Source organism: Eurosta solidaginis, chromosome 2, assembly GCF_040869045.1.
Source record: "Eurosta solidaginis isolate ZX-2024a chromosome 2, ASM4086904v1, whole genome shotgun sequence".
Lineage (NCBI taxonomy): Eukaryota > Metazoa > Arthropoda > Insecta > Diptera > Tephritidae > Eurosta > Eurosta solidaginis.
Genome location: NC_090320.1, coordinates 271,138,518 through 271,151,085, shown reverse-complemented (window position 1 = coordinate 271,151,085; position 12,568 = coordinate 271,138,518). Strand labels below are relative to the sequence as shown.

At 37.4% G+C, this 12,568-nt stretch overlaps 1 protein-coding gene across 24 annotated transcripts in view; it reads left to right on the top strand.

Moving 5' to 3' along the window:
* Pvr (PDGF- and VEGF-receptor related) overlaps positions 1-12,568 on the top strand; it is a 372,948-nt gene that overhangs the window by 330,985 nt on the left and 29,395 nt on the right. For 23 of the 24 annotated variants that reach the window (XM_067768038.1, XM_067768034.1, XM_067768040.1 and 20 more), the window contains 4 exons: positions 4,410-4,569; positions 6,954-7,198; positions 9,390-9,985; positions 12,400-12,550. In XM_067768038.1, coding sequence (XP_067624139.1) covers positions 4,410-4,569; positions 6,954-7,198; positions 9,390-9,985; positions 12,400-12,550 — 1,152 coding nt within the window. The remainder of the gene's footprint in view (positions 1-4,409; positions 4,570-6,953; positions 7,199-9,389; positions 9,986-12,399; positions 12,551-12,568) is intronic. The other variant, XM_067768051.1, reaches the window with a different exon arrangement.

Sequence of the window (12,568 nt, the reverse complement as noted above, 5' to 3'; positions counted from 1 at the left end):
GGATATTTATATTGTACCCAGATGCTAATGCGCGAAGGAGAGTGTCGAATATTTTGATGAGCGTTACATCCAACCCCGTAATCTCAGCACTAGCTTTAAAATTTTCGAAAAACCTACGAGCAGTGTTGCCGTCATTGGTATTGCCGAAACCTGGGTTGGTTTATCTACTATCAAACCAAGTACACTTCTAAATTTATTCTGGATTTCGTTGGAACGTAGCTTTACACTCTCTTTATCTGCCTCATTCCTAAGCTGCTATTTTTTTACTTGGAGGCGATAACTTATGTGAAGCAAGCATTCAAAACATCTTATCCACGCATGGAGAGTAGACAAATCAAAACCAAGATTATCTCGGTTAGGCGTAAAGTCCCATAACTCATTATTCATATCTTTTGGAGTGGCACCACAAATATAACACTTGCGGAAGAAGTTTCAGTCAAAGCATTGCAAACTTTCCGTCAATCATTGTAAGAAGCATATTGCAATTTACGGAAACTTCGTATTCTTCGAGCATGTAATTTGTTGGCAGCAACGCATTTATCTCCTCTAAAACTTTGTTCGTTTCAAAAACAATAAAATCTTTTGTTTCTTTAGAAAAATAATTTAACTGGACGACAATACATGTTAGAAGGTCGAGGATTCTGCCAAACAATGTTACCTTTTTCATCCTGTAATTGAAGAGGAACGAAAGAAAATATAAACAAAAACTCATCAGTGTCAGAACTGCATGTAAACTTTTGATTATATGTGCTATGGCCAGAGCTTCCATCGCAACCCCACTTGTTGATCAAAGTATACGTCAAGTTTGTAGGTAATAAACTAACAAAAACTCCTTGATTTGCTAAAACTAAACACTCAACAGTTTTATCTAATACGGACTTGACTTTAATTTCCGCATGTGTTTCACCCATATGAATTGGGTAGCATTCTGCCTTAACTTTTCTTAGACTATAAAATAGTGGATAAACCTTATGGCCTGCCTTGGTGCTCCACTTCCGAGTCATTTTGTACCCATTAGTCGTCGACTTGCTATCTACGTAGCATGCTAAAGCTTCTACATTGCTCAAGCATCTTGCATCTGGCTCACATGTCATCTTTTTGCCGGATATTTGAGTGGTTTCCTGTGATTTTTTTATAATGTTAGCAACATTTCTGTTGCCGGATATACGCGCTGATACTTCTGCCGTATAAAGTAACTCACCAAGACTTCTAGATTGGAAGAGGTCATCCACTCGACGCCGTTTGGTTTTTTAACTGCAGCTAACAAAGTCCTTCTTTCGTTTTCCTGGGCCGGGGTTACCTGCAGAAGTGGTTGGTTGGTCTGATGGCAACTTTGAATCCACCGTTATTGTAAATGTGAAGTCTGGACCCGAAAGCCACTCCGAGTTTTTATTCAAAAAGCGCTCCTTATGTCTTCCAGAAGTGTTCCACTTTTGATCCAGCTTCGACGAATATGCCGATATTTGTAAGCTTAAACTCTTTATCGAATACTCAGCTGCTTCGCTTAAATCGTACTTAAGTACAACAAAACTCAATAATTTTTTATATCTGGTTTCCTTCGAATGTTGAACCCAAATGTCAAAAAACTCCGTTCTTGGTACGGTTATAACTAAACTGCTTTGTGTTGTTGATTTTCCGACAGGGTGAATAGTTGATGATTGTTATGCTGCCATCTTAAGTGTCGTTGATCGTTCTGATTTGTTATCAGTTGTGCAGTATTTATATTACATTCAGGTATTGGCGTAGATGCTACCAAATGGGGTTGTTTTGTGTAGCGTTCCTGTGTGGTTATACCTGCATTAGGATCGCTTTGTATGTACCTGTTTTTATGCCTTGGTGACTGCTGCGGTAGGTTGTGGCAGGTTGAAGTCAGTGATCTTTGCCTTTTTGCTTTTGTTGACCTTGCGCGTTTATTTTTGTGTGTTTTATGGCTCCGTGTTTGTTCCCTGTACCTGGGAATTGGTTTTGCCTCTTGTAGATCAGCTTTAAAGGTTCAAATATCTCGTCGGAGCTGGTACGTACATACATCCTATTTTATATGTAGAGATAACAAAATCTACAAAAAAAAATTAAAAATAGATGTGCAAACAATTCGCAATGGTTTTTTCTTTCGACTATTAGAGAATACTTGCGACTATAACATATGTAAAATTTAGCCCGGATGTCCGCGGATGTATGTCACTTTTTTGTCCATAAATTTAAAAATATAGAGAAAAAATACCTTTTCTTCTTAATAACGGAATGTTAAATATATTGAAAATACTCCAATTGCGAAAGAATTACTATTAAAAATTTTACTTACCTTCTAGCTTAGAATCCATCAAAAAAAATTATATAAAAGTGTTCACTTAAAAGAAATATGAAGCTTAATATTCAACAAGAATTTTGCAAATTAATCAATGCATTTTACGGCCACTCCTGCCTTCTTACTTCAGTTACTCAATATATGTGAGCAAAAATATCAAACAAAACAAAAAATCCCGTTATTTTGTTTATTTTCTTTCATTTCTCATTACACTTTTTTGGAATAAGAACTTTGTTTTTGTCCAGCTAGCTTGTTCTACACGAAACTCTGTGCAGCGGTTAAACAGGTGATCGAGGCTGTTTACTATTGTGAACGTTTTTATTAAACATTCGCGACTTGTATGAATTCACAATGTGTGATCGAGGCTGTTTACTATCAAACATTCGCCACTCACAAATCACACACAGAAGATTGGGCATTCACGAGTTCAAAATTGCTTCGTTCTGCGCATTTACGTCACACTTGACTGCTTCAGCGAATGAAATAAAGAGAGAAAAAAACAAGTGCTAAAGGAAAATGACGTAAAAATTGCTCATAAAATAATGTTTACATGCGCAATGCGCCACCTTCTATAATTCCATCATGTTCGCCACTTGTATGAATTCACAATGGATATGGGATTTCCGATAAAATGTTTTAATTGTTTATATTACTTAATTCGGTTAGCTATAAAAGCATGTTTTTATTTAGTTTTTTAAGCTATTATTTATTTTTATGGGTAGAAATTGAATCGACATTTTTTGGTCGAATTCGAAGTTCCGTAAAAAATCGAGGTTCGGTCACTGTATACGTAATAGTTACTATAAATAGCATTGTCGATAAACAAATGTGATATCTTCTCAGTATGTTCAAGATGGCTACTTTTTAGCATTTTGACAGGATGTTAAATATGGCGGCGCATAGAGCCGGCTACACCAATGCGCAATCTTGTGCGTGTGATTTGTGTGCCGGCTATCTTCAGCGGGTGATAGAAAGAGATACAGAATGAGACCATCACTAAATTTAAAATCAGGTGATCGGTTCTATTTGTAACTCTGACGTCTATGCAGAAGTTATCACACTTGTCTTATCCACAATGATGAATAGGTTTTTCGAAAAACTACCAACGTTCCGCTAATTCAGTTTTATTGAAAAATCTTCTGAGATTACAACTTTTTTTATTCACTAGCTATTATTTTTTTTATTTTTGGCGTTTACGTTGCGTCAACAGCTGACATTGAACTCATGTCCTTATTGCTATTGCCACAGGCAACAAAACTAGAACGCCGAAGGAACAGCAAACAGTTCAAAAACTTACGTTTTCAATGCGCTGATTATCCCATGTTCCATTATCCCAAAAAGATTGAAAACAAAGCAAAATTTGAGTTTTCTGTGTTCATTGTGGCAAGCAAACTTCCAGCGTACATTATTTCAAAGTGACACCAGCGCCAAAACGACGCAATAGTCTAATGTATTCGGGATCTTACTTTATGATTTTTTTCTTTTATTTCTTTCAGTTTATTTTAAAAATTTAATTAATCTAGTTATAACTCGAATACTGTCCATTGTGCCCATTTACTCTCCACTACATTTCCTCTCCTTCAAGGCAGTAAATATTTGTAAACGAGACGAACCCGTGCGCATCTTGCGCAACCAATATAAAGGTATCTTATCAAATATCAACAGAAATCAGCTGTTCTATCAATCAATTAAAACTTACAGCTGGCATATGGTAGCAACTGTCGGTAATGCAGTGCAAATATTCACAATAATGCCATAGTACAAATAACTTTCTTTGTTTATTTTTAACAAATCGTTTATTTTTAACAAATTATTTTAATAAAATATAGCTAAACAAAAGCAGTACGACCAAAATTGCCCAAAGCTCGCTAATAGCCCGAATCTCCATCTTTACAACCAAAACTTTATTTATATATTTGGATTCCAAATAAGAGCGAAAAAGGGACACGTACATAAAAACAGCAATTAGAAATAATAGCCGCGTTTTTTTTTCACACGCGTATACGTTTACGTACATTTTCGAAAAAACCTATTCATACTTGATGTACATAATTATCTCTTATACAACTTAAAAGCAAATAATTATTTATTAATCGATTTTTAGGCGAACTAATGGTCATTGTCGAATATTGTCGTTATGGCAATGTGCAGAACTTTTTACTGCGCAATCGCAGACATTTCATAAACCAAATAAATCCTGAAACTGATAAAATTGATCCATCTATCATAAAGCAACGTTTCTCGGACAATTTCGAATTGAATCGGTATGTTGATTTACTAAGTATTTTACTAACTAATTAAAAGCAGGTTGCTCAATATCAATTAACACTTTATTGAAACAAACTTCGGGAAAGTTCTTATGGGACATTAATTAATCTGTTTTAAAAGTCTAGCATGTCACTAATGATTTTCACAGCATTTGTTTGTGCATATTTACTAACCTCATATTAGCCGGGTTTTATTTTACACGCATATACGTCTACGTTTGCGCGTAAAAAAAACGCTTATCCTCACTTAGATAATTCTTAGGGGACCCATATAGCGGCAAATTGCTACAGAACATGTTGTACCGAAAAGCGGAGACACAAACCTTTGTTGTATGGCTGTGTATAACATAGCTGAATCCGTTGCGGTGAATAGTGGACATACACCATTTGTAGAGGTAATACATAGAATTAGTGTAGAGGTGAAACTTAGACAAATATTTCAGTTGCATCTGAGTATAATGCGTATTGAAGTTTAGGAGTACTAATTTTATGCGCAGCAATTTCAGAAGAGTAGATAACCTTTAAGCTTAGCAGTCCATATAAAGTTTAAGCGTAAACGTATATAGATGTAAAAAAAATACAGCTGTTCACCCCTACTCTGCATTACAAGTCCGTTTCAGTTCTCTGCTCCGCTTGAACTGAAAGTAGGTATCCTGAGTTCCGCTTGAATTGAAAGAAGAAGAGGAAAAATGAACGAATTTTCTAAATCAGCTGTTTATGAGAAATTGATGAAATTAGAACACAACAAAATTAAGAAATATTTGTGAAAAACTTTTTAAATTAGTGAATATTTCGTTATTTAACATTTATTTAACATAAATAAGTTATGGAAACATTAGCCGTTGTAGTTTTAATTGAAGAGGGGGGCAATGCGTCCCACAATATAGACGTGAGAGTGGCGAGATGGTACATCAGCATCAATCGAAGAAGCAGAAATGCCCATTTCGGTGATAGGTGCGCTTAGCTGGGTCTCACTACCAAAATCTCTCGAACAACTTATCCCATTTGTGGACGTTTCTAAACCCGTCAGCTCAATGACAAAAAAAAAAGTTTGTTTTAAAATAATTTTTATAATAATTAATGTATATTATATTTACATATTTTTTAAAAAATTGCGCTTTAAAGCCTATGAAAATAAAAATCAAAACAATCTCCGTCAACTAATTACAACTGAGAAAAACGTAACTCCGCTCGAAGTGTAGGATACGTCAAATCGAGACTTTTGAAGTTGGACTGAATGAAAACGGAACGCAGGATAGTAAAGTTACCAAACTGAGAAAATTTCAGTTCAGTTCGAAGTGCAGAATAGGGCTGATTATGGTACTAATAATGGTTATGCAAATATATGTATGTAGCCTTTGATTAAAACTTTATTAATGTCCAAATGTGGGAGCGTTACGACCGGTAACATATTAGCTAAAATTTTAATTTGGCCTCGCACAGGTTTCGACGTTTCCGCGTCTTCTTTAGAGAGCGTGGTTCCAATTTAAAAGAAAATCAGCTGATTGGTACTTGTTTAATATGATTGGGCACTTCAACTTCCGGCGCAGTACGATTTTGACATTAGTCCATCGATTTACAAAAACAAAGTAGATGAAAATTTTATTTGTGTCTGGAGGTATGTCACTGTGCTGCCACCTTGTGTGGTTCTGCCATGGGTGTCTGTACTGTAATGGACTTGCACCGATTTCAGTTCCTGCAAAAATATCGGCATGAGTGTCGAAGCAAGGCACATGTAAAATTATTAAAGGATCGCGAGTAAATAGTTTTAAAAAAATAAATTTTTTTCGGAAACTTCACCGATCTTTTGTCGGTCAATATCACCCAGTAATAATAATAAGGCCAAGCCCCTCTTCTAAGTTTCTACGTGCTGATTTTTCATTCCCTTTTACATATGCATCTCTCACCCTATCCCTCCCCTTGCCACTCCTTTCCCCTCGTCTGTCAATCTACCTTTCTCTCCCGCTCGCTCTCTCTTTTCCTCTTCCTTTCCCACCCCTTTGCTCTCTTCCTCCTTTTTCCTCTCTGACCTCCACCCCCCCCCCTTTTGCTCTCTCTCTTTCTCTTTGTTTCTCCTTTTCACTATATGTCTCTTTCTCTTCTCTATCTCTCTCTTTCGCTTACTGCTTTTCTCTCCCTCTTACTGTTTCTGTATATAATACAATTTGTATGGTGAATGTTTGCACTATTTTCTAACTAAATGATCGTTTATATATGTATGTAATTAACCGAAAATGTTATGGTGTTGGAACACGTTTATCACCTTACTACTACTACTACCATCAAATGAAATGTTTGATGCTTGTGTCCTAAATAAACACTGGGAATAATAATTGTACACTTGGATGGCTTGGCTTGAATTTGCTTGTTTTTGCAAACAGTGATGGACTTAAATATGTCAATTTGGCATTTTTAAATCATCAATATGTTAATCATATGAACAATATAAATAAAATGAATAATAATTATTCGGCGAATAATCGCAGAGATTCGGACAATGATCCGCGCTCCGGCACACGTGCAGGACGTCCCAATTCAGCAGGATATGTGAGGCAATCCGATCTATATGAGGGACATGTTGATAGTTGTGCAACGGAGCAAACAGTAATGACGACAATACCTGAAGGTGAGTATGGAGATGATAAGTAGATTAAGGTATTTTCTATGCAATAATTGTATCAAATTATATATATGAATCGTTTGTTATTAGAAAACTCAAAAATAACTCCGGTTGTTATGTGCGCAGCATTTATTTGGTTCAAAGTCACAACCAACAATAGCCAAAGCCATAATAATTTAAAAGGGGCATCAATGCTTTCTCTGATTCAAAAGCTAAGTTACCAGCGCTACCGTCATCAGCTCAGTGTCATCAATGCCCGTAGCGCCAATAACACCAAACTCGTGCCTGACACAAAAATTGTGTCACTCAATAGAGCAAGTAAAATGTACTACACACTCCCTTCTGAGTAGCGTCAAAAATTCGCTGGGAGTCATTGCGTCAATGAGCTACCATTGAGCTGGCACCGTCATCGGCGCTGGCGCCATGCAATTTACATCACTAACAATGCGCGAATGCCCAGGCTTATGACTTTTTTAATCCAGATGGTGAAAACGAAGCAGGGGCAAAACGTATGGCGAATTCCTCCCAGAAGCGTTCTACATCTGCCATCCTATAATGCTCCCTCTTAATTTTTTACCTTCTTCAAAGAAGTACTTTCTTTTTTTTAAATGGAAAAATGTCTCTTCAAACAAAGACATAATCATCTTGTTGAACTTTGATATTCAAATTTTAACATAACCATTATTCAAATTTTTATGAGAAACAAAAATATAAAGAGGAGCACGTCGCAAATTGGAAGAGGAGCTCGGCCTTAGATCTCTTCGGAGGTTATCGCGCCTTACATTTATTTTATTTTTAACATTGTAACGAATTTATTGGAATTCCTCTTATTTGCAACCTTCTGCTAACGTTCGAATCACTAAAAAACTGTTGAATAAATAACTCCAATATTCGATAATGCAAAATGGTCTTTATTAGACTACTTTAAAAATAACACTTCTATTGCTCGACAGATAGCGTGCTTAAATCAAACTGACTTGTCGTGCCTCAACTGTTGCCGCTTTTATACTGTCCGGTTTCCTCGCCGAAATATTGCTGGGCGCTTCTATTTCCCGAATTTACTAGTTAGTTGTCAGCTATAAATTTCTCAGCTATAATATATAATAATACAATATTGTAAGGAAATGTGGGAAATTCCGCTTACTCCAAACCTTCTTCTAACGTTCGAATCGCGAAACTGTTGAATAAATCACTCCAATATTCAGTTTTGCAATATGGTCTTTATTTAGCCTACCTTGGGAGTAGTACAATTATTCTTCTGTACTTCACAACAGCGTGTTTAAATCATGTGAGCAACTACTTCGACTGATAATCACAAGTGTGTGCGTGAAATATCTCTTCGTTGCCTTCTATATATGTGTGTAAATGATGATTGATGTGTTCATGTACACATGTGTGACTCGCTTTAATGTTTTTGTTGTTGCGTGATTATTTACTAACAGCCTAGTGATGTCAACATTCGCCACAATATCAACAACAAAGTTCAACAAGATTAGCTGTGTTTTTACGTAGATCTGTTGCTGTTTATTTTATTCTAAAGTTTGAAAAATGCTGCAAATAAAGGAAAAATAAAATACGGCAGATGTCAAAGTTAACAAAAGTTAGAAGTGGCCTAAATTTTCGTAACGTGTTTGCGCCAAAGCATTCATTATGATGGCTTTTACGATTCGTATGCTTAACTTTATTGCCGAAGTAACACGTACAGCTCTATCTGCAGCCGACTTTAGGATTAGGTATCATTGTGAATGAAACTAAGTGTGATATCTTCTGCATAGACGTCAAAATTCCAAAGTGATTGGATCACCCGATTTGTAATTGACTATCGCTCTCTCATTCTGTATCTCTTTCTATCACCCGCTGAAGATAGTAGCCGCTATATTGAACACCCTGTCAAAACGATAAAAAGGAGCCATATTGAACATCCTGTCAGGCAGTTGACAGATAAGATATCACACTTAGTGTCATTCACAATGTTAGGTATTTTACTAAACAACTAAGTTAAAGTTGACTAGAGTTTAACCTTGCCACTTTATTTTTTTTTTTTTTTTGTTGCACATCCCAGCTTAAGAGGCCGAAGTGGCAAAGTTAAACTCTAGCCAACTTTAACTCACTGGAGTTAAACCCGCACAGAAAAACCGAACCAAAGAAATATGTACAAATACTTTTAAATTTTAACCCACTTTTTCTCTCTATTCAGACGACGATAACATTTTATCGAATAACTCTGTACAACCTGCCTGGCGTTCAAACTACAAACCTGATAGTACAGAAGCCATGACTGTCACCACAACCGATTTGGTTAGTTGGGCTTTCCAAGTGGCACGTGGTATGGATTATTTATCATCACGTAAAGTTTTGCATGGTGATTTGGCTGCACGTAATATTCTACTTTGCGAAAATAATATCGTTAAAATCTGCGACTTTGGTTTGGCGCGTTCAATGTATAAAAGTGAAAACTATAAGAAACAAGGTGAAGCTCCATTACCCATTAAATGGTTGGCTTTGGAATCGCTTAGTGATCACGTATTTAGTACATATACGGATGTTTGGTCATTTGGTATTGTGTTATGGGAATTCTTTTCGCTGGCGAAAGTACCCTACCCCGGTATGGATCCAAATCAAAGTTTATATTTGAAGCTGAAAGATGGTTATCGCATGGAAAAGCCACCATATGCCAATGATGAATTGTACGATATTATGTTGGAGTGTTGGAGTACAAATCCAGAGAGTCGTCCATTGTTCAATGTGCTAGAGAAATATTTTGCACGTATACTAGGCGATGATGTGACAAACGTAAGTACCTACATGCATCCTGAGATTTTATTATAAATTTAGAACCCAAAGAAAGTCAAATTTGCCTCTAGAAGTAAATTTGTCCTTTGATATTAAGTGTGTCGTTCCTGTTATTATCTTCTTTGTTGCCAATGTTTTGTGAGCAGTGCTTCATCCCACACAATAGGTGTGACCACTCACGGGTCATAGCGCAACCTCCGCGCTAAACGCCATTAGCACCCAGATAAATTGCGGTTTAAATCAAAAACCCCACCATAGAACAGTACTCGTTGCGCTAGACCTATCAAAAGCTTTTGATAAGGTCAATCATGGCACGTTATTGCAAGACCTGGAAGGGTGTACCCTTCCCCCATGTCTTAAAAGGTGGACCGCAAATTATCTGGGTGGCCGGCAGGCTTCGGTGCAATTTAGAAACGCAACATCAAAAGCAAGAAGAATTAAACAAGGGGTGCCACAGGGTGGTGTACTATCCTCACTTTTGTTTAACTTCTACATATCAAAGCTACCTTTGCCACCAGAAGGAGTTACTATCGTTTCCTACAACGATGACTGCACAATAATAGCCACAGGTCCAGACCCACAGATCGATGAGCTTTGCAACAAAATAAACGGCTACCTCCCTGATCTCTCCAGTTTTTTTACCTCGCGAAACCTGACATTATTGCCGACCAAATCATCGGCGATCTTATTTACAACATGGACGTCCCAAATGTCGACCATTTTGAACATTCACGTCAATGGCACTACGCTACCGACTGTCTTACACCCCAAAATATTGGGTGCGACTTTCGATCAGGATCTATATTTTGGTGAGCATGCAGCCGCAATTGTACCGAAAATCCAGAGCCGTAATAAAATCCTCAAATCTCTTGCTGGCAGTAATTGGGGGAAAAGATAAAAAAACGCCCATTACCACCTACAAAGCAATTGGCCAGCCGATTGCATGCTATAGCGTATACGCGTCTCCGATATGGTCGGCAAGCCTAAAGACTACTCACTGGAAAAAGCTACAGGCCTGCCAAAATACTGCGCTCAGAACCGCCACAGGTTGTCTTCTTATGTCCCCAGAACACCATCTACATAATGAGCGAGAATACTCTCCATCAGGGAGAGAAATGAAATGCTAACCAAACAGTTCCTGTTGAATACCCAGAAACCTGGGCATCGCAACAGACATCTGATTGATGAGCCAACACCGCTCAGGGGCTTAATGAGTCATCTCCGTAAGCATTATGAGGAAATACGGCACCTGAGAACATAGCCGTATGCAGCCAAAAAAACACAAGCAGGTCCTCAGTGAACTCCACAAACAGGCGTCGGACCTCTATGTCACGAATTGCCCGGTGAATCCTGTACTCAAAGAACAATACCCTAAACTTACAGAAGAGGAACAGGTTAAACTCTTACCTATCCAGAATCAACCCCGACATATAAAATGTATGTCCTGCTTGCAATGTGTCCCCACATGATGACAACCATCTATTCAATTGTAATGTGGAACCAACGCATCTAACACCCCTCTCATTATGGTCCACCACTATTGAAACAGCAAGTTTCCTTGGACTCCCGTTAGAGGATATTGATGACAATTTGTGATCGGTCACACCTATTGCATGGGGCGAAGCACTGCTACAACAACAACCACTGACGAGTTGTCGCCAGAATCCTCTAACGGAAGTGTGAGAAAATTGGATATGTCAACAGAGGTGCTAGAGGCGTTGGTTTCACATGATGATGAGAGTTCCCCTTAGAATGAGGCCGGGCTAAGCAGTTGCCTGTTTGGACGCTCAGACGCTCGTCCAGTGACCATACTAGACACGCGTAGACCTGGAGCTACAAGTTTATATACCGATTCCGAATGGCATCTACTACATCATATGACTTTTACTAAGAAGCTTTTCAGGGCAGATAAACTCGAAGGGCTTGTCAAGCCACTACCGACGAGCTATGCCATTTTAGAAAAATTGTTTAATTAATATTTGATACTACTTGTCCCGTCACTTGGGTCTGGAATCTTTGGTTAGTAAGCATCCTAAAACTATTTGAGAAATTTGTACGGTTTTGTACTTTATATGCAATGGCGGTTGTATGTGTATGGAAGGAAAAGGAAAGCAGGCCTGCAGTGTGAGATGACGTTCGCTTGCTAAGACTGCATCTTGCTTCTTCCTTAACTTAATACATTCAGTAACTAAACTTTTCTATTACATAATTATTTTCCCTTACCTTTTTCGAGTGGCTTCTCAATTTTGAAAGACAATAAACTTCTTAACTCCCAATTTTTAAATTATGTTGTTGTCCTTTGACAGTACCATAGTATTTCTGGCGAGTAATTTTAACTTTGATATTAATATTTTGCCATCTATAAATATACTGCTATATAACTATAATAATATTTAAATTCTTTTTACCTTAAGCACTATGTTGATTTGAATGACACTTATTTGCGCGCCAACAACGATAACATTAATCGAAATGCAACCGATTATTTATCACTAATGGGTTCACCGGATGAATTTGCACCAGCACCACCGCGCTACGTTAACGGACACATACTGCCTGAAATTCGTGAGTTAAATTAAAAAA